Source organism: Cottoperca gobio, chromosome 7 (genome assembly GCF_900634415.1).
Source record: "Cottoperca gobio chromosome 7, fCotGob3.1, whole genome shotgun sequence".
NCBI lineage: Eukaryota > Metazoa > Chordata > Actinopteri > Perciformes > Bovichtidae > Cottoperca > Cottoperca gobio.
In genome coordinates, this window is record NC_041361.1 from 8,955,573 (window position 1) to 8,982,709 (window position 27,137).

The 27,137-nt window shown below is 40.6% G+C and overlaps 4 protein-coding genes across 5 annotated transcripts; all 4 read right to left on the reverse strand.

Moving 5' to 3' along the window:
• Nucleotides 1-275: 275 nt before the first annotated feature.
• lrrc23 (leucine rich repeat containing 23) lies at nucleotides 276-3,730 on the reverse strand. The gene is given in 9 exon segments (XM_029436278.1): nucleotides 276-611; nucleotides 707-911; nucleotides 1,019-1,155; nucleotides 1,265-1,330; nucleotides 1,332-1,396; nucleotides 1,665-1,806; nucleotides 1,909-2,029; nucleotides 2,124-2,233; nucleotides 3,409-3,730. Coding segments are annotated over 9 exon segments (954 nt in total). The 5' UTR covers nucleotides 3,496-3,730; the 3' UTR covers nucleotides 276-590.
• Nucleotides 3,731-4,047: 317 nt separating this feature from the next.
• rbm10 (RNA binding motif protein 10) lies at nucleotides 4,048-16,963 on the reverse strand. The gene is made up of 23 exons (XM_029436035.1): nucleotides 16,845-16,963; nucleotides 15,692-15,747; nucleotides 15,059-15,602; nucleotides 14,796-14,966; nucleotides 14,635-14,704; nucleotides 12,559-12,632; nucleotides 11,518-11,604; nucleotides 11,350-11,410; nucleotides 11,070-11,228; nucleotides 10,714-10,874; nucleotides 10,407-10,504; nucleotides 10,032-10,119; nucleotides 9,717-9,918; nucleotides 9,504-9,589; nucleotides 9,325-9,406; nucleotides 7,165-7,256; nucleotides 6,882-7,076; nucleotides 6,235-6,429; nucleotides 5,988-6,044; nucleotides 5,637-5,831; nucleotides 5,268-5,315; nucleotides 5,091-5,146; nucleotides 4,048-4,807 (listed from the first exon to the last, which is right to left on the reverse strand). The coding sequence occupies exons 2-23, from the start codon at nucleotides 15,706-15,708 to the stop codon at nucleotides 4,717-4,719; spliced, it is 2,829 nt and encodes a 942-aa protein (XP_029291895.1). The 5' UTR covers nucleotides 15,709-15,747; nucleotides 16,845-16,963; the 3' UTR covers nucleotides 4,048-4,716.
• A 267-nt stretch (nucleotides 16,964-17,230) lies between these two features.
• LOC115010790 (rho-related GTP-binding protein RhoA-C-like) lies at nucleotides 17,231-21,136 on the reverse strand. The gene is made up of 5 exons (XM_029435579.1): nucleotides 21,040-21,136; nucleotides 20,296-20,451; nucleotides 19,327-19,447; nucleotides 19,098-19,228; nucleotides 17,231-19,006 (listed from the first exon to the last, which is right to left on the reverse strand). The coding sequence occupies exons 2-5, from the start codon at nucleotides 20,449-20,451 to the stop codon at nucleotides 18,833-18,835; spliced, it is 582 nt and encodes a 193-aa protein (XP_029291439.1). The 5' UTR covers nucleotides 21,040-21,136; the 3' UTR covers nucleotides 17,231-18,832.
• Nucleotides 21,137-22,111: 975 nt separating this feature from the next.
• Nucleotides 22,112-27,103, reverse strand: usp21 (ubiquitin specific peptidase 21). Of its 2 annotated transcripts, XM_029435549.1 has the most exons (11): nucleotides 26,133-27,103; nucleotides 25,614-25,670; nucleotides 25,374-25,491; nucleotides 25,179-25,293; nucleotides 24,803-24,922; nucleotides 24,643-24,707; nucleotides 24,364-24,551; nucleotides 23,499-23,577; nucleotides 23,300-23,407; nucleotides 22,878-22,992; nucleotides 22,112-22,707 (listed from the first exon to the last, which is right to left on the reverse strand). In XM_029435549.1, exons 1-11 carry the CDS (start codon nucleotides 26,286-26,288, stop codon nucleotides 22,614-22,616), a joined length of 1,215 nt encoding a protein of 404 aa, XP_029291409.1. In that variant the 5' UTR covers nucleotides 26,289-27,103; the 3' UTR covers nucleotides 22,112-22,613. The 2 variants fall into 2 exon arrangements, with proteins under 2 accessions (XP_029291409.1, XP_029291410.1); XM_029435550.1 differs by lacking the exon at nucleotides 25,614-25,670.
• Nucleotides 27,104-27,137: the final 34 nt, after the last annotated feature.

Below are 27,137 nucleotides of genomic sequence, written 5' to 3' on the forward strand. Positions count from 1 at the left end.
TGATAATTTTAGATTACTACTATTATTTAGAAACAATTGTATTATCTGGTACGATGTGCATGCTTTGCACTTGAAGGACAGTATAGCTCAGTAAGTATGGCAACATATGGTGAGGGGATTTTCCATACATATCCATTGCATGTCTCTGTCTCTTTAAATCTGAAGCTGGGTGGTTGCCAACAGGGAAATGGTGGCGGATTTTGCCCTCTCATCCTTACTCAGGGAAACACTGGATAGTTTGACCAGCTAGCACAAGGTTCAAATACTCCCACGTTTTTTATTCCCCAGTCACTGACACATTGCTTTGTAACTTCAGCTGATTATCTGCATCACTATTACATGTCAATGGATGCAACAGAAATAAACATTTTCACATTTTTATTGTTGAAATAGGCTGTAATAGTGTAAGAACATGCCACAAGCAACCATAATGCATGCTACTCATTTACAGAAACGAACATACATCCTACAAGATTCTCAAGATAGCCTATAGGCTACAATACTTTTCAACACAATCAGTATCACCCACCTATACATCCTAAACCTGTTTTCAAGGAAGTCAAACACTTCCTCATTGCATATGTTAAGGCTCATATTTCCTCTTTAAGTTCCTGAAATGAGATACATGACATTAGGAAAAACTGGCAGAGGAGCAGTTTATGTCTGACCATACAACATAGAGAAATAACATGTTTCTTAGCTTTACCTTGATCTTCTCCTGGGCTTCACTCAACTCCTCGGGGGAGACTAGATCTTTGTCAAGTCGCCCCAGCTGTGGCAGGAGAATCAGTACACTAAGCCGGTAGTCTGTCGTTTCCATCAGAGGATTGTGAGAAAGGACCAAAGCTTTCAGAGTTTTTGACACAAGCGCAAGGCTTTGCAGGGCATTCTCTTCTGAGATTGCATTGCCTCTAAAGGAGAGAGACAGAAGCATATGGGCTATATAATCTGGGATACATCTTTTTGTTTGGTGTTTTACTGAATTGATGACAGGCTCTGTTGTTATTCAACTGTGTACCTGACATTGAGGTATTGGAGACACTTCATGTTGGCGCTGAGGCCGTCCAGAGAATCTAGCTGGTTGTCTCGAAGGTGAAGGAAGGTGAGGCGCTCTAACCTCTCTAAACCCTCCAGATGCTTGATAACATTTTGGGCCTGAACGGAGAGCAAGAATAGTTACAGGCAGTCTGTTAAGTCGGTTGTTAATGGATCAACTTCATCAAGTGTGTAAGTGCTATTAACCAAATCATAGCGTTTTTATTACCAGAAATAATCGCCGCAGGTTGGGAAGGTTGATGCCATCAGTGGTATCCAAGTGGTTTCCCCTCAGCTTCCAGAGTTACCAAGCTGTCAAAACAGCCACTCTGAAGACCATTCACTCTCTGAATACCATTACCTGCCAGGGAGGTTGCAAAATGTCATGTTAAGATGTGTGATTAATAACTTGCTGATGGAGAAGAGTGTCTTATATAAATAAACTAAATGATGACCCCCCTTTTTGATCAAATAAATAATTCCTGTATCTTGGTATCCCTAATTTCAATTTATAGTGTTAGTTAACTATTCCTGATCTGACTGACCTCACTGTAGGAAACTCTGGATTAATTTAATACATCATCCACGTAGATACACCACTTATCCTGACATAAAACCAACAGACCAACCTGTAAGATTGAGGCTTTCTAAGGCAGGCCCGACTAGGCCGTCCAGGTCTGTTAGTCGGTTCACTGCCATACTCAGCCACTGCAGGTAGGTCAAATGAGCAAAGGGTTGCCCTTTAAAGCTCGCCACAGCATTATTGTCAACCTATAGAAGAAGAGTTGCAATCAAGCTCCACCATAATTGAGAATGAATAAATGGTATTGAAGGCCCCAGAGACCTAATTAAATAAAGAAGAGAGGCTCTTGCCTTCAGCCAGAGCAGCTGTGTCAGAGATGCCAGAGGAGAAAGGTCAATAAGCTGGTTGCTGGATACATCCACAAAACGTAGGTGAGTATAACTGCTGATTAAAGCGATGTCAAAAAGTCTTCTGAGGAGTACAGTGATGACAAAGGGAACATTAGTAAATACAATCAAAGAGATTTCATTTACATTTGAAGCAAAGGCACCACATTTTGCCTTACTTGTCTCTTAGGTCCACTTTGACAAATGCATGTTCAAGTCCATTTCCTGTTCGGCACAGCAATGAGAGCCCTTGACTTATGGTTTCTTTGGTCAAATGGCAAAGCTGTACCTATGAGAGGGAAGACATCACAGGATCATACTTGTCCAAATTGTTGTGGTGGTGCTAATTAACAGACAAACGCCCCTCTACATGAGAGAGCTTTTAAAAAAGTGGAACATTTCAGCGATAAATTGAGTCTCCAATGTAGAAATTCTTGTGAATCATTTACAAATAATGCTGTAACTCTTTATAATAAGGGTACAAACCCTATACTTTAGTAATGCTTAACTAATGCACGCCTCGTGATTATTTTAGGTATAAATATAAATAATGCAGACTGTATCATGAATTCCTGTTGCCCTCGATCAACAAATGATCAAGTCACTATGGTTTGATGTGATTAGTTCACACTTAATAGATCCCAAATGAAGGAATGTTAATGCAGTTATTTCATACATTAATTGATATGCTACAGTAATACCACATTACCCATTAATTTGCTCAGCCTCTCTGAAAGCAGAATAGTACCTATTCTCATGGATATATGAAGCTTCTTTTTGTCAAACTGGTCGTCTTGGAGAATGGACATGGATGGAAAAATAGCTTAATATTACTATGAGAACAGGTAATGTTCTGCTTTCAGATAAGCTGAGCAAATGCATGGGTCTGAAATTAATTTGTTAGGGTGAGCAACAGAATTGTTCATGATAGATCCTGCACTAGTTCAAGTCATGCATTAGGCTATTTACATGTTATTTGTACCCTTATTATAAAGCGGTACAAATAATGCTAACTGTAAACCTACACTTCCATTAGTGTGTGTGTGTGTGTGTATATATATATATATAATGTACATTTCATTGCGTGTCTTGGGGGAAATGATTGACAACAGTCCCAATTCTTTTATCTGGTGTTGTGGGTCAGAAGGGGCTCACTCCCCCAAAAATAGTTTAATGCATTTTATGACCTTTGGCACGTTGTGGGAAATCAAGCCTTGACCTTCCTTATGTTTGGAGTAGCTCGGTAATGGGATGAGACCTGGGATTTTTGAGGGAATAGTTCGGTGACTGTTTACTCCATCTGTACGCTGCACTGCCCTTGTAAAAAAAAAAAGTATTGTCTTATGATTTAAATATAAACTGCACGAAACTATCTAGAACACAACTTCCAGCTAACGATTATCTGCGAAAATAGTTAATCGTTGTGTACATTTCTTCAGAGGTTATCGCTCAGGTCACTGTTACCTTCTCGTCCGCTCCGGCTCCGTCTTGAGAAGTTTCTTCCTCTCCCTCTACATCCGACAAGACCGCATATTCATCAATCTCAGACATGCTGGACAATTTGGCTAGTGTTTTCACAAACTGCAGCCGATCAGTTAGTGGCTCACAAGCTGTTAACCGAGTCCAACTGCACTGAGTTTAGCTAATAGAGAACGGACTGGGTTAGCTAAATTAGTACTTTATGTGACTGTTGCAAAGTTATAGCAGCTAGCTGACCCATAAAACCGAGTTTAGCTTTGTAACCTTAAATTACAGCAAATATGATACCAAAATGTAACAACTAAAGTAGAAGAAAGGTTGCTAGAGTTAACTCTTTGCTAAAAGCTAACTGTAGTTGACCGAGCGAAACAAGACAAAGTACCGCGTCTGTTGTTGTTGCCATGGGAACTTAACAGCCGCAACACGAGCGCAGTTGTGTTAAAGAAAACACATTTCAGGGACAAATAAATGTGCAATGGTACAATTTCTGCAGGTCGGATGTTGCATTATATTCCTCTTTTTATAACCACCGATTTGTAAAAACAGTTTGGGACATTTCAAGTTAAAATGTCAAAATATTAGCTTCCGTTTACTGGCTTGCCCAAACAAGACATCAATCATCGATAATGATGAAAACGTGTTATTATGAATTAATTTACATGAGCTTGATGAACACACAGTCACATTATTGAACAAATACAGAAATAAAAAATAGCTTTCTTCAGAGATAATGATGTATTACATTGTGAATTCATATCTACATCACACATACATTTCATCTACACACTAGTTTTAGTGTGAACCTGTCCAGTTCATGAGGCCACACATTTCTCTCTTTTAAAATGTATACACAGTTCATGCCCAGATCAGTCATTCACTGAATGACTAGGCATGTAGCATTAAATAAAAAAAATCTATGGTGCATAGACAGTAATATTAGAAAATCCCATTTGCTGCCATAAAGATCTATACTGATCTTTCATTTTCCAACAGCAAATGTTTCCCAACCACATCGAGCTTGTTTATCACACACAAGCTTTGAAGTAAGTGATAAACTAAAAACTGCATCATTCAGGAAGAAAGCAAAAAAGTGCATTCTGTGCAATATCCTGACATACACTGCTACAGGATCAGTTCATGAGTGTATTACCAGTGTTGAGGTAATTGTAATGTGAAACCAAAATTAAGAGGTATATCTATAGATATCTAGATGATGTTAATGGTGAAGAGTTGCGTGCTAGGCTTCGTCATTGTCCCATCTGGGTGAGGAAATTGAGATTTAAGGGTGAGGGCTCACTCCACTTGCATATTGCGCAATAAAAGCCCTTTTTTCACTCCTCCCTGCAGCATCCTGGCGCCAAGACTAGTGCCTGTGATCCCATCACTAAAGACAGAAAGAGAATAAAATAACTTTGAATACAAACCTGTAATAAGTAAGAACACAATGTATGGAGTAAGCACAAGGCCTTAGAGTACTACAATTACAAACAAGAATATCACCATCCAGAGTAAAGCCTGACTTGAACAGTAAAAGAGGAACAATGTACGGTAGTATCCAGTTAGTATTTCGTAAATGACCGCTTCTGCACACCTAACACCAACTGTAAAACATCTGACAACTGTAGGACCTCAACACAGAGTCTGCTTGTTACTTCACTGTTGCTTACATGGGGCTAAACTTCCTTCTCTTAGGATCCGGAGGTTCCGGTCCATCGGCCAGTCTCTGCAAGCAAAAAAAAGAGGGACAATGAAATCAATACTAACAGCACTCAGTCAGCAAAACCCGTGATTACTCTATGCAATGTTGTCCAACTCCTACAGTCAGACCCTGTGGCTCGACCAACCTCTTTGCCTGCAGAATCCTGCTGGACTCTTCTCTGCTCCAAGTTTTGCTGAGAGCAGACGGATAAACAGGTGGAAGTTTAGACATGTTTACAAGAAGAATATCTGTAGGTTGCAACTTTGTCATTTTTAGAAACCCTTTAGATATCAAATAGTAAATAATGCATTAGACAACAATACAATACAAATACAATATATATATATATATATATATATATATATATATATATATATATATATATATATATATATATAATAAAACTGTATTGTTGTCTAATGCATTATTTACTATTTGATATCTAAAGGGTTTCTAAAAATGTCCAGTTCATCTTCTATGCAATGTTTGCAACAGAGTGAAATTAGATTTAAACCTTATGTAGCTCAGAGAGCTGCTGGTGCCTGATGAGGGCCTCCTTGCTGGGGAACTGCCTCCTACACAGCAGACAGGCCAGTTTAACCCAGTCTGTCATTCTCCCTTCCTTCTCATCTTTGTCACCTCCTTCTTCTTCACTGTCAGTTTCTCCACTGTAAGCTGGGACCAGACCCTGCTGCTGAGGAGGGGAACGCTACAGAAATAGGATGCAAGATCAAAAACTGAGGAAAAGATCAATACATAAATAATGATATTAGCCTATACTTGGATTTTCTTTTTAGCATCCTCTAGAAAAGCTACGAGAACAGACCAACGCAGACAAATACAATCACTGTGACCATGCCCTTACTTCTGTACTTTGTCGGATCTGATCCAGAAAGATCTGAGGCCGTTCAGACAGTGCACCCTGCGTAACAGAAGAAGAAAATCAGAGTGATTATCAGGTTAGTTATTAAGACCGTATCTTATGCAAACATTGTCATGTTGCTGAGCCTAAGCCAGATGGACATTCTCCTCAGTCACAATGATACCTGCTGCCCCAAAAGGTGCACAGGTGTTTAGAGCTAAGCATCTATGTCTGTTTAGGTGTCATGTACCTTTTTCTCCAGAACAGCATAGCCTGCATCAGCACTAGCAGATTCTCTGCGGTCGTCTAGGCGACTGTGGCCAGGGGCCCGAGTGTAACCAGGTGGTAGCGCTGTGGAGCCGACGGCAGGGGAGGAAGAAACAGAACGCATGTTCTCCTTGTGTCTGTTGAGACTCTTAGCCCAGCGCTCCATATCTTTGGCAATCTGTTAATATGGATAAAGCCCAAGAGATGAGAAAAGTGGACCACATCGGGGGTGGCCAATAACACCTGAACATAATGCAATCAAACTCAGTAGCCCTTCAATAAATACTTCCTTGGTGATGTCTACCATTTCCAAAATACGTAAGGAGGTGTTAAAAACCTATGGTAATGTTGGCCTTATATAGTAAAATAGGGTCCATTTTGAATTTAACTATTATATTTTAAGATATTGTTATTTTGTCCACTAACATGTGTTAAATCATACTGAAATCTAACAGCTGTTTATACTATTGTGTCCCTTTTACAAAGCTATACAAATGTCTAATCAATAAACAAAGAGCAAAGCAAGCAAAACAACTTTATGATTTGAGGTTCACTTTGAAATCTAAAAGACAATTTAGTTTTCTGTGCACATCAGTCAGTACTTGAGCTTGTATCCAGTATGTGGAGTACCTGTTGAGCAGTTTTGTTCTTGGGTTTGTCTTTCTTCTCCTTGCTGCCAGGAATACCAAACGGTGAGTCCGAAGGGGCCGCGCCAAGGCTCGTGGGAGCACCGTCGGAGTTTGACTGTCCGTCAGCAGCAGGAATGTAGGTGTGCTTCTCTCCATCCCAGTAATTGTACTGCTGAGTGTGAGGGTTGTAGTAGTACTGTGAAGAGACACACAAAAACAGACTGAAATGCTTTCAAAGAGTGCTGGCTTTACATTTAGACTCCAGTATATTTGCCAATCTTTACCTGGGAGTTGGGGTCATAGTAGAGGCCAGTGAGCGGGTCGTAATAGTAGCCAGAGCTTTCATCATACTGGTACGTGGACACATCTGGCACAGCTGTCAAAGACACAGGACATTCACCTCAGGGTTAGACATCAAAATTAAAAACCTTTCATTGATCATAAAGAGTTAGCTGGACTGGTAAACACAGAATCAACAGAAAAAGTACGTGGAAACTACCGTATTTTCCGCACTATAAGGCGCACTTAAAAGCCTTTAATTTTCTCAAAAAGCGACAGTGCGCCTTATAATCCGCAGCACCTTATATATGGATTAATTCTGGTTGTGTTTACTGATCTTGAAGCGATTTTGTGTGGTACACGGCGCTCTGTCAAAATGCTTTAGTACGACTTTGGTAAACTACAAAGCCGCACCGCTTGCAGCATTACGGCTACCGTAGTCCGCGTCGCGGAGTAATACATACTGTGCTTCACCATAATATATATAGTGTGTGTGTATAAGGACCCCAAAATGGCACCGGTCAAGAGACACGCTTACGACGCGGACTTCAAGCTCAAGGCTATCAGTCACGCAGTAGAACATGGGAATAGAGCAGCTGCGAGAGAATTGAACATCAATGGTACGGAAGTGGAGGAAGCAAGAAGATGACCTGCGCCAGGTAAAGAAGACCACACAGAGTTTCCGAGGGAACAAAGCGAGATGGCCAGAGTTAGAGGACAACATTGAACAGTGGGTTATTGAACAGAGAGCAGCGGGTAGAAGCGTCTCTACCGTCTCTATTCGACTGAAGGCAACAGCGTTAGCACGGGACATGAATATCAATGACTTTCGAGGCGTTCCTTCTTGGTGCTTTCGTTTTATGAAAAGACGTAATCTCTCCATCCGCACACGAACTACCGTCTCGCAGCAACTGCCAAAAGATTACGAAGAAAAGATGGCCACTTTCATCGCATACTGCAAAAACAAGATCACTGAAAAGAAGATCCGGCCAGAGCACATCACCAACATGGACGAGGTTCCCCTCACCTTTGATATCCCCGTGAACCGCACCGTGGAGAAAACAGGGACCAGAACGGTGTCTATACGCACCACAGGGAACGAGAAGTCATCCTTCACTATAGTTCTCGGTTGCCAGGCTAATGGCCAGAAACTTCCACCCATGGTCATTTTTAAGAGGAAGACTTTGCCAAAAGAAAAGTTTCCAGCCGGCGTCATCATCAAAGCTAACCCGAAGGGCTGGATGGACGAGGAAAAGATGAGTGAGTGGCTGAAAGAAATTTACGTCAAGAGACCGGATGGCTTTTTCCACAAATCTCCGTCCCTATTGATCTGCGACTCCATGCGCGCCCATCTCACCGATGTTGTCAAAAACAAAGTGAAGCAAACTAATTCGGAGCTTGCCATCATTCCGGGTGGATTAACTAAAGTACTCCAGCCGCTAGATATTGGTGTCAACAGGTCGTTCAAAGTTAAACTGCGAGCTGCGTGGGAGCAGTGGATGATAGAAGGCGAACACACATTCACCAAGACAGGGAGACAGCGCCGGGCGACTTACGCTACTATCTGCCAATGGATCGTGGATGCCTGGGCTAAGGTATCAGTCTCAACTGTGGTCCGAGCTTTCACGAAGGCCGGAATCATCACTGAACTGCCAGGTAACAGCAACGACACTGACTCAGATAATGACGAGAGGGATCCGGGCATGCTGGATGCCGTAATCGCCGAACTGTTAAACTCGGACACTGAAGATGAAGAATTTGAGGGATTTGTGGACGAGGAATGAACTGAAATAAGTATACCGGTAGTTATTATATTTATAGTTATTCTTATAGTATAAGAATAAGAGTGTATTGTGTTGTATTTTACGTGTTACAACTGAACAATGTTGAGAGTTATTGTGAACACGTTTAATAAAGTTTGACTGACTGACTTATCTGACTGTTTTGTTTCGCTTAATGCGCCTTATAGTCCGGTGCGTTTTATATATGAAAAAAAATTGAAAAGAGACCATTCATTGACAGTGCGCCTTATAATCCAGTGCGCTCTATAGTGCAGAAAATACGGTAGTTTGAATGAGAAATATCTGTCACAAAGGAACATCTATTGACAGCTATTAGTAAAGATGTTAATTCATTGCTTTTCTGAGCTGTACACAAAGACTTACGGTATTGCTGGAGCTCGTGTTCAGTGCCTGGGGTAGCAGGTTGGCTGGGAGCAGCTGGTTGTGGTTTTCCTACTATCTCCACCTGTGGAGAGACAGATCTCTTAAAAACAAGAAAGTAATCGCATGAAATAATGCTAGAATTCAAAAGGCAAGAAAAAAAGCGAACAGTAATATTGTACCTGTGAGACGGATGTGGTGGTTGCTGTGGTGATGAGGGCAGTGTGTGTGTGCTGCGCGACTGCTGATCTAGACGTCACTAGCTCAGCTGCACACGGGCAAGCAGACACAAACAGGTGGCCTCAGTTAACTGAAGTTCATTTCAAATGTATACAGCTATATAAAATCATGTGGGAAGTATGCTGTATATATATTTAGCACGTGTGATTACCAACCTGGGCCTGCTCTTCCTGTGTATGCCCCCATCAGGGCTGTTCCTGCACCAGGTAAAGCAACCCTGGAATCTCCCTGGGCCTTGAAAGTCGTGCCATCTAGTGCAGAGTATTCATTTCCTTCCTGATTGTATGTTACTGCTGCCCCCTGCTGATACACTGCTGTATCTATAGTCTGGCCTACAGCTGATCCATTCTGAGCAGTCTGTGAATTAAAAAGAAAATAAAAAACAACATGAGAAAACAATAATAACTCAAATGAAAGATGTGTTACAACCTCATGTTTTCTTTGCTGTAATGATAAGTCATTCAGGCTACCTGTGTGACTGCCCACTGTGCAGCAGCTATAGCTGTGCTGGCCACTGTAGCAGCACTCACTCTGCTGCCATCCGTCAGGAACACATCACTGGCATAGAAAAGAGGTACAGACAGGGTTTCAGTGGGCTCCTGGGGACCTCCATTTGAAATGTTTCGGCTGTTCGTTTGTTTTAGGTAATCTTCTCCAAAGTTATTTCATTCAAAAATGAACTGTAATAATTTCTAATAAACTTTATGCACATGATGAATTTAAGGTAAATATGGCGTGGTAATAACTGTTTTTTTAACCTACAATATTATTCTTTGTGCAATAGAAATAATGTGCATTGCTCTTGTCGTTTGTTTGCAGCAAAGTTTGCGTGTGTGCATGTTTACCGTTTAGAGCCTTTTGCAAACTCCACCACAATTGCCTTCCCGTCAATAGAGAGAGCCGGCTGGAGAGCCTGAAGGATCTGGAGCAGCTGAGATGCCTCCTGTTGATAAAACATACAGAGACCTGTGAGTTAGTGTGGGTGCAACTGTAATGTGTGTTTGTATGTTTAGAATAAAGCTTCATTTAAAATCATCAGTACAGAAAAATTACAAAATGTTTGTTCTATGGATTTTAGTTTTAAGTGAATGACAACTCATCTGTCTAGCACTCATGCATGTGTGTGTCTGCCTGTCTCGACAAGTTTCTCACCACTATGGTAGAGAGCTGTAGAAAGGCAAAGCCCCTGTTGAGATGGGTGTGCTTGTCCTTGATTAAGCGGACATTGGAAGGGGAGAGAGTGGCAAATGGAGCCAAAGCAGATAAGATGGTATCCACTGAAGTATGCGGGCCAAGGTTTCTTAGTATCAGAGCTGGTGTAGGAGAGGAGGAGAGAATATTATTTTCCTAAACACAAGATTTACCAATTTAGGTACCAGACAATATGAAGTTTTTCAAAAGCAAGTATCCCATAATGGTGCTAAGTAAAGAAAAAAAATTAAAAAGGTTTTCACAAAAGTAGGTATTTCTGAATAGAATAATAATAAAATGTCAAGAGACGGACTCACTGTCATTGGCAACATCTGCCTGCTGTGTAGCCGGTCCTGGGTTGACAGTAGGTCCAGAAGAGTGGTAGGGTGCTGGCAAGGGCAATAAGCCTTGGGCTCCCTCCTTTTGAAGACCAACGGGCAAATCCCTTTGCAACTGAGGCAACTTTAGCTCAGCCTCTGGGCAAAGACAAGATATCAAGTATGTATGTATTATTAATATTATTATATGGTGTGAGAGAGCTTGTGTAAAATTAAAGAGAATAGTTGGGATATTTACAGTAGCTGGGTTACATTTTACCTGATTTAGGCACACTGCATTTGAAGCACTTCTCTCTCCTTTTAAAGTTCTGCACGCCACACTGTTGAAATGTTAAATGACGTACTGTTAGAAATACTTCCTAAAAGAATGAGCAATAACAACATACAGATTTCAATATATGCATGCCACGCAATGCAAACACACAACCTTATTGCAGAGCCAGTCCTCATTGGCACGTGGTTTTGGGTCGCTGTAGTGCATTGACACTCTTTGTCCCAGAATCAGCAACACTCCCTGAAAGAAAAAGAAAGAGAGGGGAGGGGGAACAAAGAATGATTATCAGTGATAATTAGGCCACACATGCCAGAGAAAGGCCTCATCTCACAAGAGATGAGAGAGAATGAAAAGGGACGAGAGGGAGAGGGGGACAGAGAGAGACAGAGAGTAGAACTGAGGCTGAAAGAAAGAGGACACCAGAGAATTGCAACCTTCAGCTTTAGGAAATTGGGACGGACTGAGATGGTGTATGTGTAGTGTGTGTGTGTGCGTGCGTGGGTGTCCATTTTTAAGGACACAATGTGTTTTGTTCAATTGTGTCATCCCTCCCCCCTTAAGGGGAAACCTTTTCACAGTTTTCCACACATCCCATCCCACTGTCGCCACCTTCATCCCCCATATAGACAATAGCTCCATATTAAAGATGTAATAATGGCAGATGACCCAAATATGAAAGGTTCAAAAACAAGAAAAGGAAGTACTACATTGGTTCTGATTCAACATACAATACACCATGTGAGAAATTATATTCACACTGTTACACTATCCCAGAGGTGGTACTGTAGACTTGAGATTGAGAACATGTCACTGAAGAAAGAGTAGGACCATTATAATAGAGGAGCTTGTGTTGGGCAAATGATGTGCAAATGTGACTATGAGGGTCCAGTTATGAAAACTATGTAGTTAGGCCCCAGACAGACAGACGTCAGCATGATGTGACATTAATTTGCCTGTTTGTGGAATTATTAAGTAAAAAGAAAGATAAATTATCCCTCTAAGTACAAAGACCTACCTACCTCAGGGACACAATTATTTCTCCACTGTGTGTCTATGCCATACTGGAATGCATCATGTGTACATGGCTGGGTATGATGTGACTGTGACATTTGTCCTGATATATATATTAACCCAAATGTCCCATTACGTATGCATGTATATATGTATATGTGTGTCTGTGTAGGGGAGAGTGACCTGGTTGGTCTCCATCCAGCGGGTGGCCTCCTGTATGACATTAAACTCGACGAAGGCGAATCCTCGGCTCTGACCTGGACACCGCCCAGCGCCATGGTAACCGAACAACAACAACAACAACATAACAACAACGCAGTGAGGGGTTAGTGCTTCATGTCCAGAGGAGAGAGAGAGACCCTGCATCAGCACTAATAATATTAATCATTGCTTCCTCTCTCCCTTGGAAATAACACACCTGACACACCAGTTGGAGAGTCACTGTCAAATTCTCTGCAAGGGTGGGAGGACGCAATGTCAAGTATCTCAACAGGGTCAAGGAGAGAGGGAGAGAGAGGGAGAATCCTACCCACTCATCAGTTTGAGTTTGAGCTCTTTGGTTTTGAATGATGAAACACCCAGGCACCAACACAACATACACACACACACACACACACACACACACACACACACACACACACACACACACACACACACACACACACACACACACACACACACACACACACACACACACACACACACACACACACCCCTCTGGTAGTCTGAGTCAGATTCAGAGTCTGATTGAGAACACATTGTACAACACAATTTAGATTTATATCATTTTTAAACAACAGTGTATATTGTATAATAACATGAAGTGCAATCACAAAAGATAATTAGGGTTGGTCGATATGACGGTATACACCATGCAACGGTAGAAATGTGTCCACCGGTAGAGGTTCTGCAATACCGTTGCAGTATTATCATATTATCGTCATATCACGATCTCGCACATCCAGCTGCCTCGCACAGTAACCTGATTCGGGCATCATGGAGGAGGAGAGTGACATTGTAAAATCAGGAGGAAGAACTCTGGTATAGAATTACCAGCCATTAGCGCAGTATTTTGTCAGCTTTTTTAAATGAAAGATTAGCAAAAACCTGCAGGAAAGGTAAAGTCTTTTTTTCTTTTGGTATACTCTAAAGTACAAATTAGTGAGATTTTTATCTTGCACTATATTGCACTGGAGGAAGTCAGGCTGGTATTTATTTGCAACTGTTAACCTTAAAAACCTGTTCTCAGGTACCATAAAGCTTCCATTTTGAAAGAATTTTAGTTTTAGTGATTCAAGTTGTTTTTTCAAACTGTTATAAGTGTCGTCTCATGTGATGCAAATAAAAGAAGAAAATAATCAAATGTGATTTATAGAACAATCACTGTATCGCGATATATACCGTTACCGTTATATAACATTTTGGCCATATCGTCCACCCCTAAAGATCATAATTTAAACATATAAAATTGAGAGTGACTTATCCTTAAAACAGAGAAATAGTGATGCAGGGGTGAGAAAGACAGAGCAGTGCGGGGGACTGTAAGTGTGCCTGAGGCAGAGAGGCACACCTTACAGACAACCAGTGCGTTAGCAAAGGGTGAGGCCAGTGAGACAATGACCTTAATGGAAAACCTTTAGAAAAAGACAAGCTTTTCTGAGGGGTATGGATGACGCTCACGTAGCTGCAACACATATATTCCCACACTCAAACACTCAAAAATAGCTACAATGACAAACACCATCAGATGCATTCTGCTTCCGCTGCTCATTTCTCAGTTGACAGTTTGTGAACATTGTTCATCTACTCAGACATATCTCACTTCAAGATGGATGAGGCAAAATCATGAAAGGGAAAAGACGAGAAGAGAGCCAAGGCGAAAAGGAAAATTAATGCAATGGAGTGAAGATCTATAAACGGCTGTATGCATGCATTCTTGTCTGATGGGCAGATATGGATGAAGCCAAAAAAATAAATAATCAAAGCAGGAATCGCAGCAAAAGCCTGTATATAAGTATATAAATATGCATTCTCTGCATCAGCTATCTATCGCTGTCAGAGTATTATTAAGAAAGACAGTGATAAGAGGAGGAAAAAGAAAGGGAGGGCGCTTATTAATAAGAGAGAAAAGACTGAGCAGACAAGGGAAAGTCACCTGAGAGAGCGACAAAGTAAAATATCTGCTAATGGATGAGTGTGACACAAAGGGAGAACAACATTTTTCTTTTTTAAGATTCGGGGCAATGGACAAGTTCTCACCTGAGGATTTGTTTCTCATGAGGCGGACCTCTCTTGGCTGGATCCCTTGCTCCTGAAGTTGTGCCCGGATCTATGAACACAGAGGCATCATTGCCCTTTAAACCAACTGACAACAAGACCCAAGCATCATCAGACCACTTGCCCAGGAGACATACACTTACCTCATTGGCGGTGGCATTGGGTGGCAGCATGCGAAGCATTATGATGTTACTTGGCCTCTGGTTGTGGTCCAGATCTGCACGGTAGTCCTGGTCCCGCTGATCCAACTCCTCAAGGGACAGGTCTGGACCAGCACTCCCACAACTATGCTCCTCTGCCCCCACTGAAAATGCCTGCATAGAACAGGTACAAATTTGCAACCGATGTCAAAAACCAAACAAAATTGTAGCAGCTCTATAAAGAGGATGGACTTGTTATGGCTTACCCTCCTCTTCACCGCAGCACGGGAGAACCTGTCCTCCTCTCTCTCTCTTGCCGTATTGTATTCCATCAGTTCTGAATGCGCACCCCCACGACCCCAGTTGCCATCCCTGCCCCCTGAATGATGGGCACTGTTCTCAGGAAAACCTCTTCCACCTTTTCCCCGACCTCTTTCCTGCGGGCAAGTCAATAGCTGCTCAAAGTCCCGCCTGGATCCCTCCTCCTCTCGCTGAAGCATGGGAAGGGCTAGATCAGGCTGCGACTGAGAGCATGGGGGCCACATAAGCCCTTTTCCCTCACGCCCAATGTCCCCTCGGCCATTTCCTCTCTGGTGAAACCCCGGGCGGTCTTGGAGACAACCTGGTGAGAACTCACGGACACCCAGTGATTGCTCTTCACGGCCATATGGCCTGTCTCCCTCGGCTCTGACATCATATCCTGTTCCTGCCTCCTCGTCCTCTTGGCCATAGCCTCGGTAGTCCATGTCACGAAAGTTGTGATCGTTATGGGTGTTGCCATAGCGACCGGTGCGATCACCTCGCCCACCCCTGTTGACCACGAAAGACAAGATGTGAGGGACTTGGCGGACACATGTACTCTTTAGGGTAGAAAGGCACAAAAAGAAAGTTAAACTCACCTCCGCTCATAGTCCATGCTGATCCACTGACTCTGCTCCTGGTCTCTGCCCGTTTTCTATTTGGTTCAATCAATCAAAAACTTTATTGTCATTTCGAGCTATACAATGTACAATTCAAATTAAATTTTGTTTGTCCTGGCTTACTGTAAAAGTGACTGAGTAAGTGGTCATAAATATTTAAAAGTGTCGTGGTGCCGATGCAGAAATATAAAATGTGTACTTAAAATATAAATGTACTTTATATACACACAGCATTGGATACCATAGAAGCACATCAGCAATTTACTCTTTTGAATGAAAAGCAATAATCAGGAAATTCACAACTTTGCTGACTGACTTGTCTTTTAGAAACAGTCAAAACTTAAAAGCTCAAGTATCAAGTTCCTCATTATCATATGCACAGCAATAACGTTGGAAATGACAATGTTGGATTTCAAGCTCCATCCAACAATGCTCATTAAATATTTATTACAAAGGAAAACAACCAGGCAAGTAAAAGCATACAAGATATGCAAGATAAAATATAGGGCTAAAATATAAACAAAATATAAAATAAATAAATAACATTTGTGGTAGACGCATCAGGAATGTAGTAATGTAAATGCACAAATGAGAAGTATTAAAATATATAAATACACAGAGGTATAAACAGTTTGTAAAACAGTAAGTAAAGTAGCCTTTATAAAAAGGTAAAGTGACAGTATAGTGGTGAAGTGTCAAGTAACTACTTAACAGAAGGAAAGTAATCTCAAATAAAGTAAGGGTGTGCATAGTAACGTTAGTGATGTGCAATGTGTGCGTGCAATAGAGGCATGTAGCATTATTTTAGTTTAGTCTGCAGGCTAGCTGCATTTTTGAATACTGCAAAGTTGAACTGATATCACTGATTTACAAACTACTCACCAAGACCCACAAATAATCAAACAGAGGCATAACCATGCATCAATAATAAACGTGATTGCACAATGCACATGCCCAACCTTACTACCCAAAAAGGAGTATTTAACAATGACGTGTGGCGGTCACGCAAGCTAACTATTTTAGCCTGAGGTTGGCTAGGTAGTCCAAGCAGAGACGCTGCGTCCAAAAAACGTCTGTCAGCCGTTTTAAACGCAACAACAGCAGTTGTATTTAAAATAGGAAAAACACTTACCAGTGGCACATGTAACTAACGATATTTCTTTAAATGTCACGTCGAAGCTCAGGTGAGAGGAGTGTTTTGTTTTCTCACGGAACCAAGTGTAAAATGGCCACAGTAAGACAACATTTCAAGGGGGAGGGTACCCAAAACCTCACTCTGGTGTGTGATTGGTGCATTGAGAGCGAACGCATTAATGTCGACGATGATTGGACGAGACCGCCAGGCTAACCACACTGCATGGCATTATTTGATGCGTTCGTGTAGATACATATCAGATATGAAATCATTGAATCGGTTCTTTTGAGGGGTTATGAGTTTTTTTATTTGGGAAAAAAGTAAATTAATGCCAGAAATTGATTGTTGCCATTATTATTGAATAAATGGAAAGAACACATAAATACCTTACAACAGAAAACCCTAATATCAGCTTTATTTGGAGAAACAAAACCTTAATGTCACAGTACAAAAAAGAAAAGAAAAAAAGCCCACCCCCAAAACCTTCCAGCCTTGCACCCCAAGCTTTACCTTCAATTAACTAAACAAAACAATAGTACGGTTTCAATTGATCATTTAACAGACATAAGCTGATCATAACAGCAAGATAAAGTAAAATGATTAAAATATACTAAGAAAATTAAAGACATCACAATAAAAAGTTATAGTACAATAATGACAATATCATTAAAGGAGGGATGGGGAGAGTTGAGTAAAAGGCAAACTTGAAACACACATCATTAACATGTCCTTACAAAGCCTTGTAAGACATACAGTACATAATGGACATTATAGTAATAAGATAAGCCTATCATCTATCTGAAAGAATATTCAACTTATCAACTACACCACTCATGATTTGACCCACTGATTAACACAATCAAATGAATCTCTGGTACACACAAAAAAGGTCCTAAAAACTCATAATATGTTTAACCTGATTGTGCCTCTAGGTATAGTACAATGTCTTCCAGTAAAGTGAAAGTTTCTATGTCACTCTGAGTAGCTGTTAATTCCATTACCCATCTGAGCCATAAAATGTGGCCATCAGGGGTAACTTTGGCATGGAAACAAGGGGTTAGGTCAGTGACTCAGAAGGCCTTTCCATGCATACAGTACATAGACACACATGTTAATACACACCCACACAAATATACACACATTCACTGCATGCAGACCTGCACAGGAGAAAACAAACCACCATACAGATGCATGCATGCGCACACACACACACACACACACACACACACACACACACACACACACACACACACACACACACACACACACACACACACACACACACACACACACACTAAAGTACAGTTAAGTAATTCGGTATGGGAAAATATCTCATACAATCTAGTTTAGGCATACCCCTGCATAGCGCCTGAGTCAGAATATGGGCCTGAAGGAGCAAAGCCAATGACAGGGAGAAAGCATTCACAAATGTGATGTGTGGACACTATAAATGACAAAATAATACCCCATCTAAGTTATGAATCCCTACCCCACAACTTACTCTTCTTGACCACTGCTCTCAAGGCACTACATGTAGGCGATACTGTGTAAAATCCACTTAGACATGGTCTTAATTCAAACCTATTTTATAATTATGTCTTTCTCTCTCTCTCTCTCTCATGTCCCCATTGTCTTTGGCCTGATAATGACCTTTCCCATCTTGGCACATTTTTACCCCATTTACATCTACTCAACTTCAAATAACCCCCCCACCACCTGCCCTACAGACTTCTAGATCTGAAAGTTTTTGATAGGCGAGAGCAAAATAGCACATAATCCAATGTATAGACCAAGGACAAAGGTGTGAGAGCCTATCAAATAATTTAAGACCTGCTTTAAATTTGCTGAGGATAATTGGAGTGATAAGAAATTGAGCATCCATAAAACTTTTTTGGGCCCTCCCCAATTTTCTCCCCTATGTCAAATCTCAACGGAAGCTGCCCTTTCCATCTGTGCTTGACGGCAGCTCCCTCTTCTCCCAGAGCCTATAACAGAAGGCAGTTGGTCTTCTTGCCACGTTTCTTGGCCTGCAGGGCTGCCCTAGTTGCCATCTCAAAGACCTCCCTCACACCATCTTTGGTTTTGGCAGAACACTCTTGGTAGCCGTAGGCACTGATGCGGTTCGCCATCTCTTTGCCATCGTCGTATTTGACTGGCTCCTGGAGACACATGCCAGAGAGAAGGTTTACATTTTGCCATTTATACCAACAAATTCGACCATACCAGCACGTTCTGAACAAAAAAACGGACCTGTTTCATTTTGGCAAGCTCTCGTCTGGTGTGCTCATCATTGCGAAGATCTTTTTTATTGCCCACCAGGATGATGGGAACATTTGGGCAGAAGTGTTTCACTTCAGGTGTCCACTTTTCTGGAATATTCTCTACAGTGAGCAAAGAATGCAGTAATTAGCAACATATATCAATTTCACAATTACAATGTGTTCGATGCATAGTGGTGTGACTGTTGCAAAGACAATACCTAAACTGTCAGGGCTGTCTACAGAGAAGCACATGAGAATAACATCAGTGTCAGGATAGGAGAGAGGCCTCAGTCTGTCATAGTCTTCTTGACCTGCTGTATCCCAAAGTGCTAGCTCTACCTGAGGAGAGAGATAGTTACATGTAAGAACATATGCATTAAGAATTGATCTGTAAAGAGGGCAATTTTAGCATTACACACACACACACACACACACACACACACACACACACACACAACACACACACACACACACACACACTATTTGGGGGGAACTGACAGTTCCAGTTTGACTTTCCCATCGCAAAGAAATACAATACAAACTGGAACTGTTTTTTTTACAACCTTTTCAAAAAATGTGGTAATTTTAGCTTTTAGAGCAGAAATACTTAACCGACTAGATAAATACATAGATTCGATAAAGAAAATGATCAGCATCTTTTTATAATCAACTAATTGTAGTCATGTTTAGAGAAAGGTAAAGATTATATGTATAGAATATGCATATATAAATATGAACATTTGCTGTTTTTCTTAGTCCTCTTAAATAGTGAACTGAATGTCTTTGTTTTCTGTACTACTGACAGGACACAAATTACCATTTGAAGTAGAACTGCAACGATTAGCTGATTAATAAAATAGATAGAAAAATAAATCAGCAGCAATTCTGATAATCGATTAATAATTTTTTCAAACAAAATTTCCAAACATTTGATGGTTTCAAATGTGAGAATATGCTGCTATTCAGTGTCCTATGTATAGTAAATGTATTGTCTTTGAGTTTTGGACTGATGGTCAAACAAAACAAGACATTTAGGCCATAGGAAATTATGATTAACATTTCTAAAAACAATTTGATAACTAAGTTAAATTAAGTATTATTACTCATTTTGCTAATCACCAATACAGTTTCTTCAAGGACTTTAGGCTTCATTGACCCAAGTTTGCAGCCAGTGTTTTAGATCTCACCTGTTTCCCATCCACTTCAATGTCTGCCACATAGTTCTCAAACACAGTGGGGACGTAGACCTCGGGGAACTGGTCCTTACTGAAGACGATGAGCAGACAGGTCTTTCCACACGCACCATCCCCAACTATCACCAACTTCTTCCTGATGGCTGCCATCTGTAGAATATAGTCCAAAACAAAGATATACTTTTATAAAAGGTTATAATAATACACATAAACATACGTTTACCAATAGCGTACATATTCACGAACATGAAGGAAAAAAACATTTAAAGTAAAACGGTGCAATTATAAAGATATAAAGATTAAAGAGTCTATGCTTCATCATCAGTTCTCATTGGTTGTTAGAAGTGACTGCTCAGACAACGTTAGTAAAGCTTGAACATCGGTCTCCTTATCTTAGATTTTCACTAAAAAGATCCTGATGGACAACATAAATCTAAACTAAAACGACCCGGCTGGTAAACAGGGAGGATGACTCGGAGGTAGAGGGTGTAAACATATAACATTTCCGTGCTGTGTTCCCATTCCTGCTGAAAGGCTGTGCAGTGTAGTCCGGGCCTGTCAAACCAGCTAACATTAGCTAGCAAGAAAGCTAACGGTGTTTCCCGTGGTTTGGATTACTGTCATTCAAGGTATTCTCTCGGAAATTACATCTACAGTATTCATTGCACTACTGTGATACTTCTGGGACTGAAACAAGAATCGGCATAAAGTCAAAAAGCTATAGTTGAGTACGATTACCGCTTGATGTTTCTGTGTCCGCCTTTCTCCTCTTCCTGACCGACTGGAAAACTCCGCCCACCGCTAATGCGCATGTGCACAAGTACGTCATTCTTCCGTAGGCTGCGGCACCTTTACTTACTTGAACAAATACTAAAGGTTAGATGTATATTTGTCAAATTGAAAAAGGATATCAATTTAAATTCTTAATTTGTAATGCACTGCCAGACAACCATACTAAAAGGCAATGGTAGGACTTGAGAAGATTTATTATTGATAATATTGACCCTGCCTAGAGAATGTTCTGTTTGGTTTCAATGAATGTAATGGCAATACAATCAAATAATAGTACACCTATATTTGTTTGCCATAGTGATTCTTTAAACACTATATCATATCTACATGTAATAACTCTAAACCCTCAATTATTATATTTGTAAATGAAACCAGGCAATACATGAAAACTATGTGTTCCTCCAAAAACAAGAATAAACAAGATAATGAATCTGTGCACCTCCTTTTATGTATTTGTATGAATTAATAATTACCTCTGGCTTTGTATCCTGTCCCCTGGCATTCTGTTTTTATTTTTTTTATTGTGATTGATTGAAATCACTTAAATGTCTTCTGTATTACATTTTCTATAACAAATACATTATTTAAAAAAACATTATTTATACATATAAATATAATGTATATCAATTATATGTATATAAATTATGAAATCAGTTTAAAATTGTAATATGCAATACATATTTCCAAATTAATAATATATTGAAACAATATAACATGAATTATAATATTATTAATAATAATTCTGTTGTCTGTGGCTCATAACCTTGAAGTTCAAAACTAATCATCAGACATTTTCATTGGTCTTTTATTGACTGCTTCAAACATCAATAATGCAATACATTCAATTGTGTAATTTGAAGACACAAATGTAAAAAAAAATATACATACATACATACAGTATATTAATATATATATATATATATTTATACATATATATATATACATATATATATATATATATATATATATATATATATATATATATATATATATATATACATAGAAATTATAATTCGGGAAAATATAGTTTCAGGGTTAACTGAAGACACCTTAGATTTAGCATAGACTACAGATTTTTACTTATTAAATTTAAGTACTGTATATTTTCACAAAACTAGCTTTAAATGAAAGTCCTATGTCAACTAAAATGTATCTTTGTTTATTTGGGTTTATGTTGCATCGCAAGCATGAATCACAATTATCTTGCATGTAGAGCTCTGCATCATGTGCAAGTGCTCGCTGCTGCCTGAGAAGTAGGGCACAGAGACTCTTAAGGCTGCAGTCTGTCTGAGCTGCCTCAGCACTCTCACTGCATCTCCATGATTCAGGAGGAGAAGGTCGCCTCTTCAAGCTCTCCCTAAAGTGAGCATGGCTTCTCTCACCTCCTCAGAGTTTATTTGAGGGCATGCTCATTGAGATTGAGCTGTTCGTAGATGCCAGCACTGCTGCTTCTATTTGTTTCTATGGTCACTGGAGGTAAAGTTGCTCTGATTGGCTGCTTGGCTCAGCCAGTCTCGGGTCTATTTCCTGACGGCGGTGGTGCTGTTGCTGCGCTGGTAGAACAGCACATAGGCTTGATTGGTCTGAAGCTGGTTCTCTGAAACTGGAGTCACACTGTAGGTGGGTAGATGGAGAGTAATCATGACAAACAGCTCCAGGTTTATATAGCAGGTGTCTCAATACAGATGACCCACAGACACAGAGGGCTTTTGTAAACAGATGACACTGTTTGCAGGGCATTGCATATTAAAACAAAAATGATTTAGGTGCAGGACAAGTCTCACCTGGAGTCGTTGTAGAAGCACCAACCATTTTCATCTGAACAGCAGGCTGTGTAGTGGCCCATGTTCACCGTTCCAGCATGGTTACATATTGCATATAAATCATACAGAACTGGCCCTGTGGGGACAACAATAGATGTAATGACATACTTATTACATTCTTCAAAACTATAAAATAATCTACCTATTGTAAGACATTGTCTTCATCTATCACATTTAAAAAACTACTAAAATATCAAATGAGCTGTTGATTATTTGTAAATATGCCATGTATTTTGAATTACATTTTATTTTAAAGGTTGATAATTTAACAGTAACGCACATGGTTAACTCAAGAATGCATGTAAAGGAGATAATGCATACATGGTTGAATAAATGAGACTATGCACAAAGATAAACTGAAAGAAAGGTTTGGTTTTTGTTACCACTGTCGACAGGCCCGTAGCGCCCAAGGTCCAGGTTAGTGAGAGGGAAGGACACATACACTGTGCCCTTACTGATAGACCACCGTGAGGTTGTAAAACGGTTCAGATCTGATAGAGACTGTTAAGCATCCTCATAACTTCCAGCACAAAAACATAAATTGCCAATATCACACTCAGTAAGAGTTTTAGACAAGGATACGGATCACAATAACCTGGGGAAACCTCTGGATGGAAAGCCTCTTGGTGCACTCTGTATGCCTGTTACACCTCTCACACATCTGACACACACACACACACACACACACACACACACACACACACACACACACACACACACATAACACACACACACACACACACACACACACACACACACACATAAACACACACACACACACACACACACACACACACACACACACACAAACACACACAATGAAAACAGTTGAAACCGCTGTTTAAGTTCAGTGTTTGAACTATTCAAACATGAACACTTTTAACACAAGTGTTCACTCTCAGACTTTCCTACCAGGTATTCAAAGGATTTTCATTTACCTTACTGTTGTACTAAATATCAATATACCATTAAATATAGAGGTCCCTCCCTCTGTGACAGTTTGAAATCAAATACTAACTGATTTACTTTATTATATGTCTACAAGACTCAATCTACCATCTAATTTACAGTGCCAAATAACCTTAAACTTAACTTCACATTTTTATCTTTTCCCTCATTTATGACGGCAAATTCCTAGATTTGTGTTTTCTCACCTGCTGGTGTTATTTTTCTTTGCTTCGTCTTGTATTGTCTGATGTATATGGTTACATTTGTTACTGTTTTGCATTGACTGTGTAAGCCCTTAGTCTTCCTTCTTCCCTCTGCACATATGCTAAACTATTTCTTTTACCATGATGTAAAAAATAAATAATGATACAAATAACAATAATGAGTTAAATTAAGTTTCCTAGCTCACAGTGTCCCTTTCATTGACCTTCCACCCCAAAGTTAGAGACATATTGATGCATTGTTGTCCATTAGTTTTGCACTCTCTGCGTAAACTTACCGGTGAATTCTCCTTGTCCAGTTTCTCCTCCTGAGAGAAGAGCTCCAGGCACTCCCTTAGCGTGACCTCCCCAGCAGAGCTCCTCTTGGGGATGGGCAGCGACAGATCACAGAACACATCGAATGTGTTGGAGGAGTGAGAGCACACGGAGCAATGCAGCGAGCTCCTCAGCTGGCCAGAGAACAGGTCTGTGAGAAGAAATGATCAGACGGTTGCCTTCCTTGAACATATATTACACGTGAATCTGATGGATCACCACGACTGCATTGCTCTCCTCACCTACTATTCTGCTGTCATCTCTCTCCAAGTGTTTCTTCCACATGGCAGCTGCCTCTTCTGAAATCCTAAAGAAGGACATGAGATGAGGGAAAGAGAGATGTGGTCACATGAAGGACATCACATTTCAAGAACAGAATATTTTCCACATAAACATACACACCTAAATCTGGCAATTGTTTGTTCAGGCTCTTTCCCTGTTCGTCGAACGTAGGGTCTGCGATTTATTTCTGTGTGCAGCTTGTCCAATAGGAACCTGAGGAACTCCTGTGCATCCTGTTGACTGGGTTAAACACAGAGGCAAAGACTTCTTCATCTCACTGTTACAGGCAGCTATTTCTATACAAGTCTCATCTTCAAAACCAATCTATACTCGTCGTGGCAAAGTAGACTATGAATTGAAATAGTTTACTGTTCCCGTCTTGTCCTTGAAACAGTTGTGCTGATACAGAATTGGATATTGTATTGCATTGCATTCAATTTTCATGAAAATATGCAGTTAACCTTGAGGGCAAGAGAAACATCATCTATATTCTCACCTGTATCCACTGAAGTAAGGCACCGCTTCTTTAAAAATGTTATAAAATTGTCGTGGGTTTACAACTGTGTCCCCTTCATTTACATCCCAAAGGCCTGACAGCACCTGAGAGAAAGCTGGCACAGGAATGAGAAGGAGCATTGAGAAAAGATGAAAACATAATAAGAGGAGGGAACTGCAGGAGAGAGGAACCTACCTTCCATGAGTTTAGCCTCCTCTTTGGAGAACCTCTCATCCCTGTAGGACATGAGGAGGCTGTAGTCCCGTAGGCCACGTGTGTGAGACAAACATTGGACTACTGCGTTCAGGAAACACTAAGTTGGAGACAAAGTATAGGCAAAAGTGAGCATGTTTATGCAAAATGTATTCTGGTAATTCTTAAAGTATTTTGTTAAAGAACTTTGCTGAAGCACATCTTGCATTACTAAACACTTACTGTGTTTCCTATGTTTCTAAGGCCAACCCTTCCACTTCCTATGCTGAGCTGCTCTTTCTGGGAAATAAAGACAACACAGGAAGCTATTGAGCCAAATCTGCAAGAATACAACCTATTTTAATTTGTATGCACATGTGGTTGACTGCATGTGTGCCCTACTATTTGACCCCTGGCTGTATCTGTACGACATGTTACTGTCTCTCCGCCTTAACCCCTCCGTGTCAGTGAATGTGCAGCATTGGTAGGACAGATTTAGCCTTCTTATCCCAATAGCATAACAAGAGAGACTAAAAGGAGGTCAGCATGACGCATTTATCCTATTAGAGACCAAGGAGTGCTGACAGGTGCTTAAACACGTGTCAGTGTGTACTCTGCATTCATTCTTTTACACAATCTCTGTGTTTATGTTTGTCTGACAAGTCTCCCAGGAATTCCACATTAGGAACAAACTTTTAAGACCATCAGACTTGAAGGTTTAACAATAAATCAAAGGTTTATTCCATGTTGTGTTTTGCACACCTCGTTGTCGGTGACCAGAAGCAGGCCCATCAATGAGGTGTAGAGGACAGAATGGGAGATGTCAGCCGTCTCTCTCTGGAGGCCCTTCTGGGAGACAAGAGTTCGACACAGGGCCTCACAAGACCCCTCAACGTTGACGCCACTAGCTCCCGGCATCCTATTTTACTAGCACACCTCAGAAGCGTCTATTGCTTCTCCTGAGACAGATAGAAGGGCTTCCCAAAGAAATGAAAGCCAGGCGGTTTGCACCACCTGTTTTTCTTTTCACATAAAGTGTCAAAGGTGAGCCTATTGAGATAGTAGTTCATAAGAAAGAGTCCTCTTTTACTCCAGGCAAATGACAAGGGATGTCATTAAAAGCTATGGGGAAAAGAACAGGTTTGATTTGTGAATGATAATCCCTTTAAAGTAAATCCTTGTCTTTAATCGAGTTGATCCACCTTGGCTTGCAATTCCCTCTCGTAATTACAGCACACAGGACAACTCGAAAAGTCAAGGACTGACAGACACCTCAATGAATCCAGATATTAACATATCAGCTTCAAGGCACATGTTTACAAAGATTAGATCATTTCCGGAGACGTCACTTCAAGTGCTCATTAACTAAAGAGTCAAGTATATAACATATGAAACAGATAATGCAGAATCTAACAGCCAATGTATGTTCTGAGTCGTTATCAAAGCTAGCCAAGTCATTGCTGTTTTGTGCAGGCAAAGGGTACAATCTTGCAAACAAAGTTAGTGTGCAAATAATCACTTACAAATATTATTGGCAAATAAACAGAGCGGTTTCGGACTCACCTGATCACTTGGTCACTCTATCTGTGGACAAACTGTCCCAACCAAACTGTTCCCATCACCTGCTGAGCTGTTAAAAATGCATAAGGGGACGTCTACTGTTTCACTGTGTACTGTAGGCTAGAACTGAAAGCCACCTCTCTCCCCTGCCCTGTCACCGGTGTCAGAGAGAGAGAGAGAGAAAGAGGGAGAGAGAGAGAGAGAGAG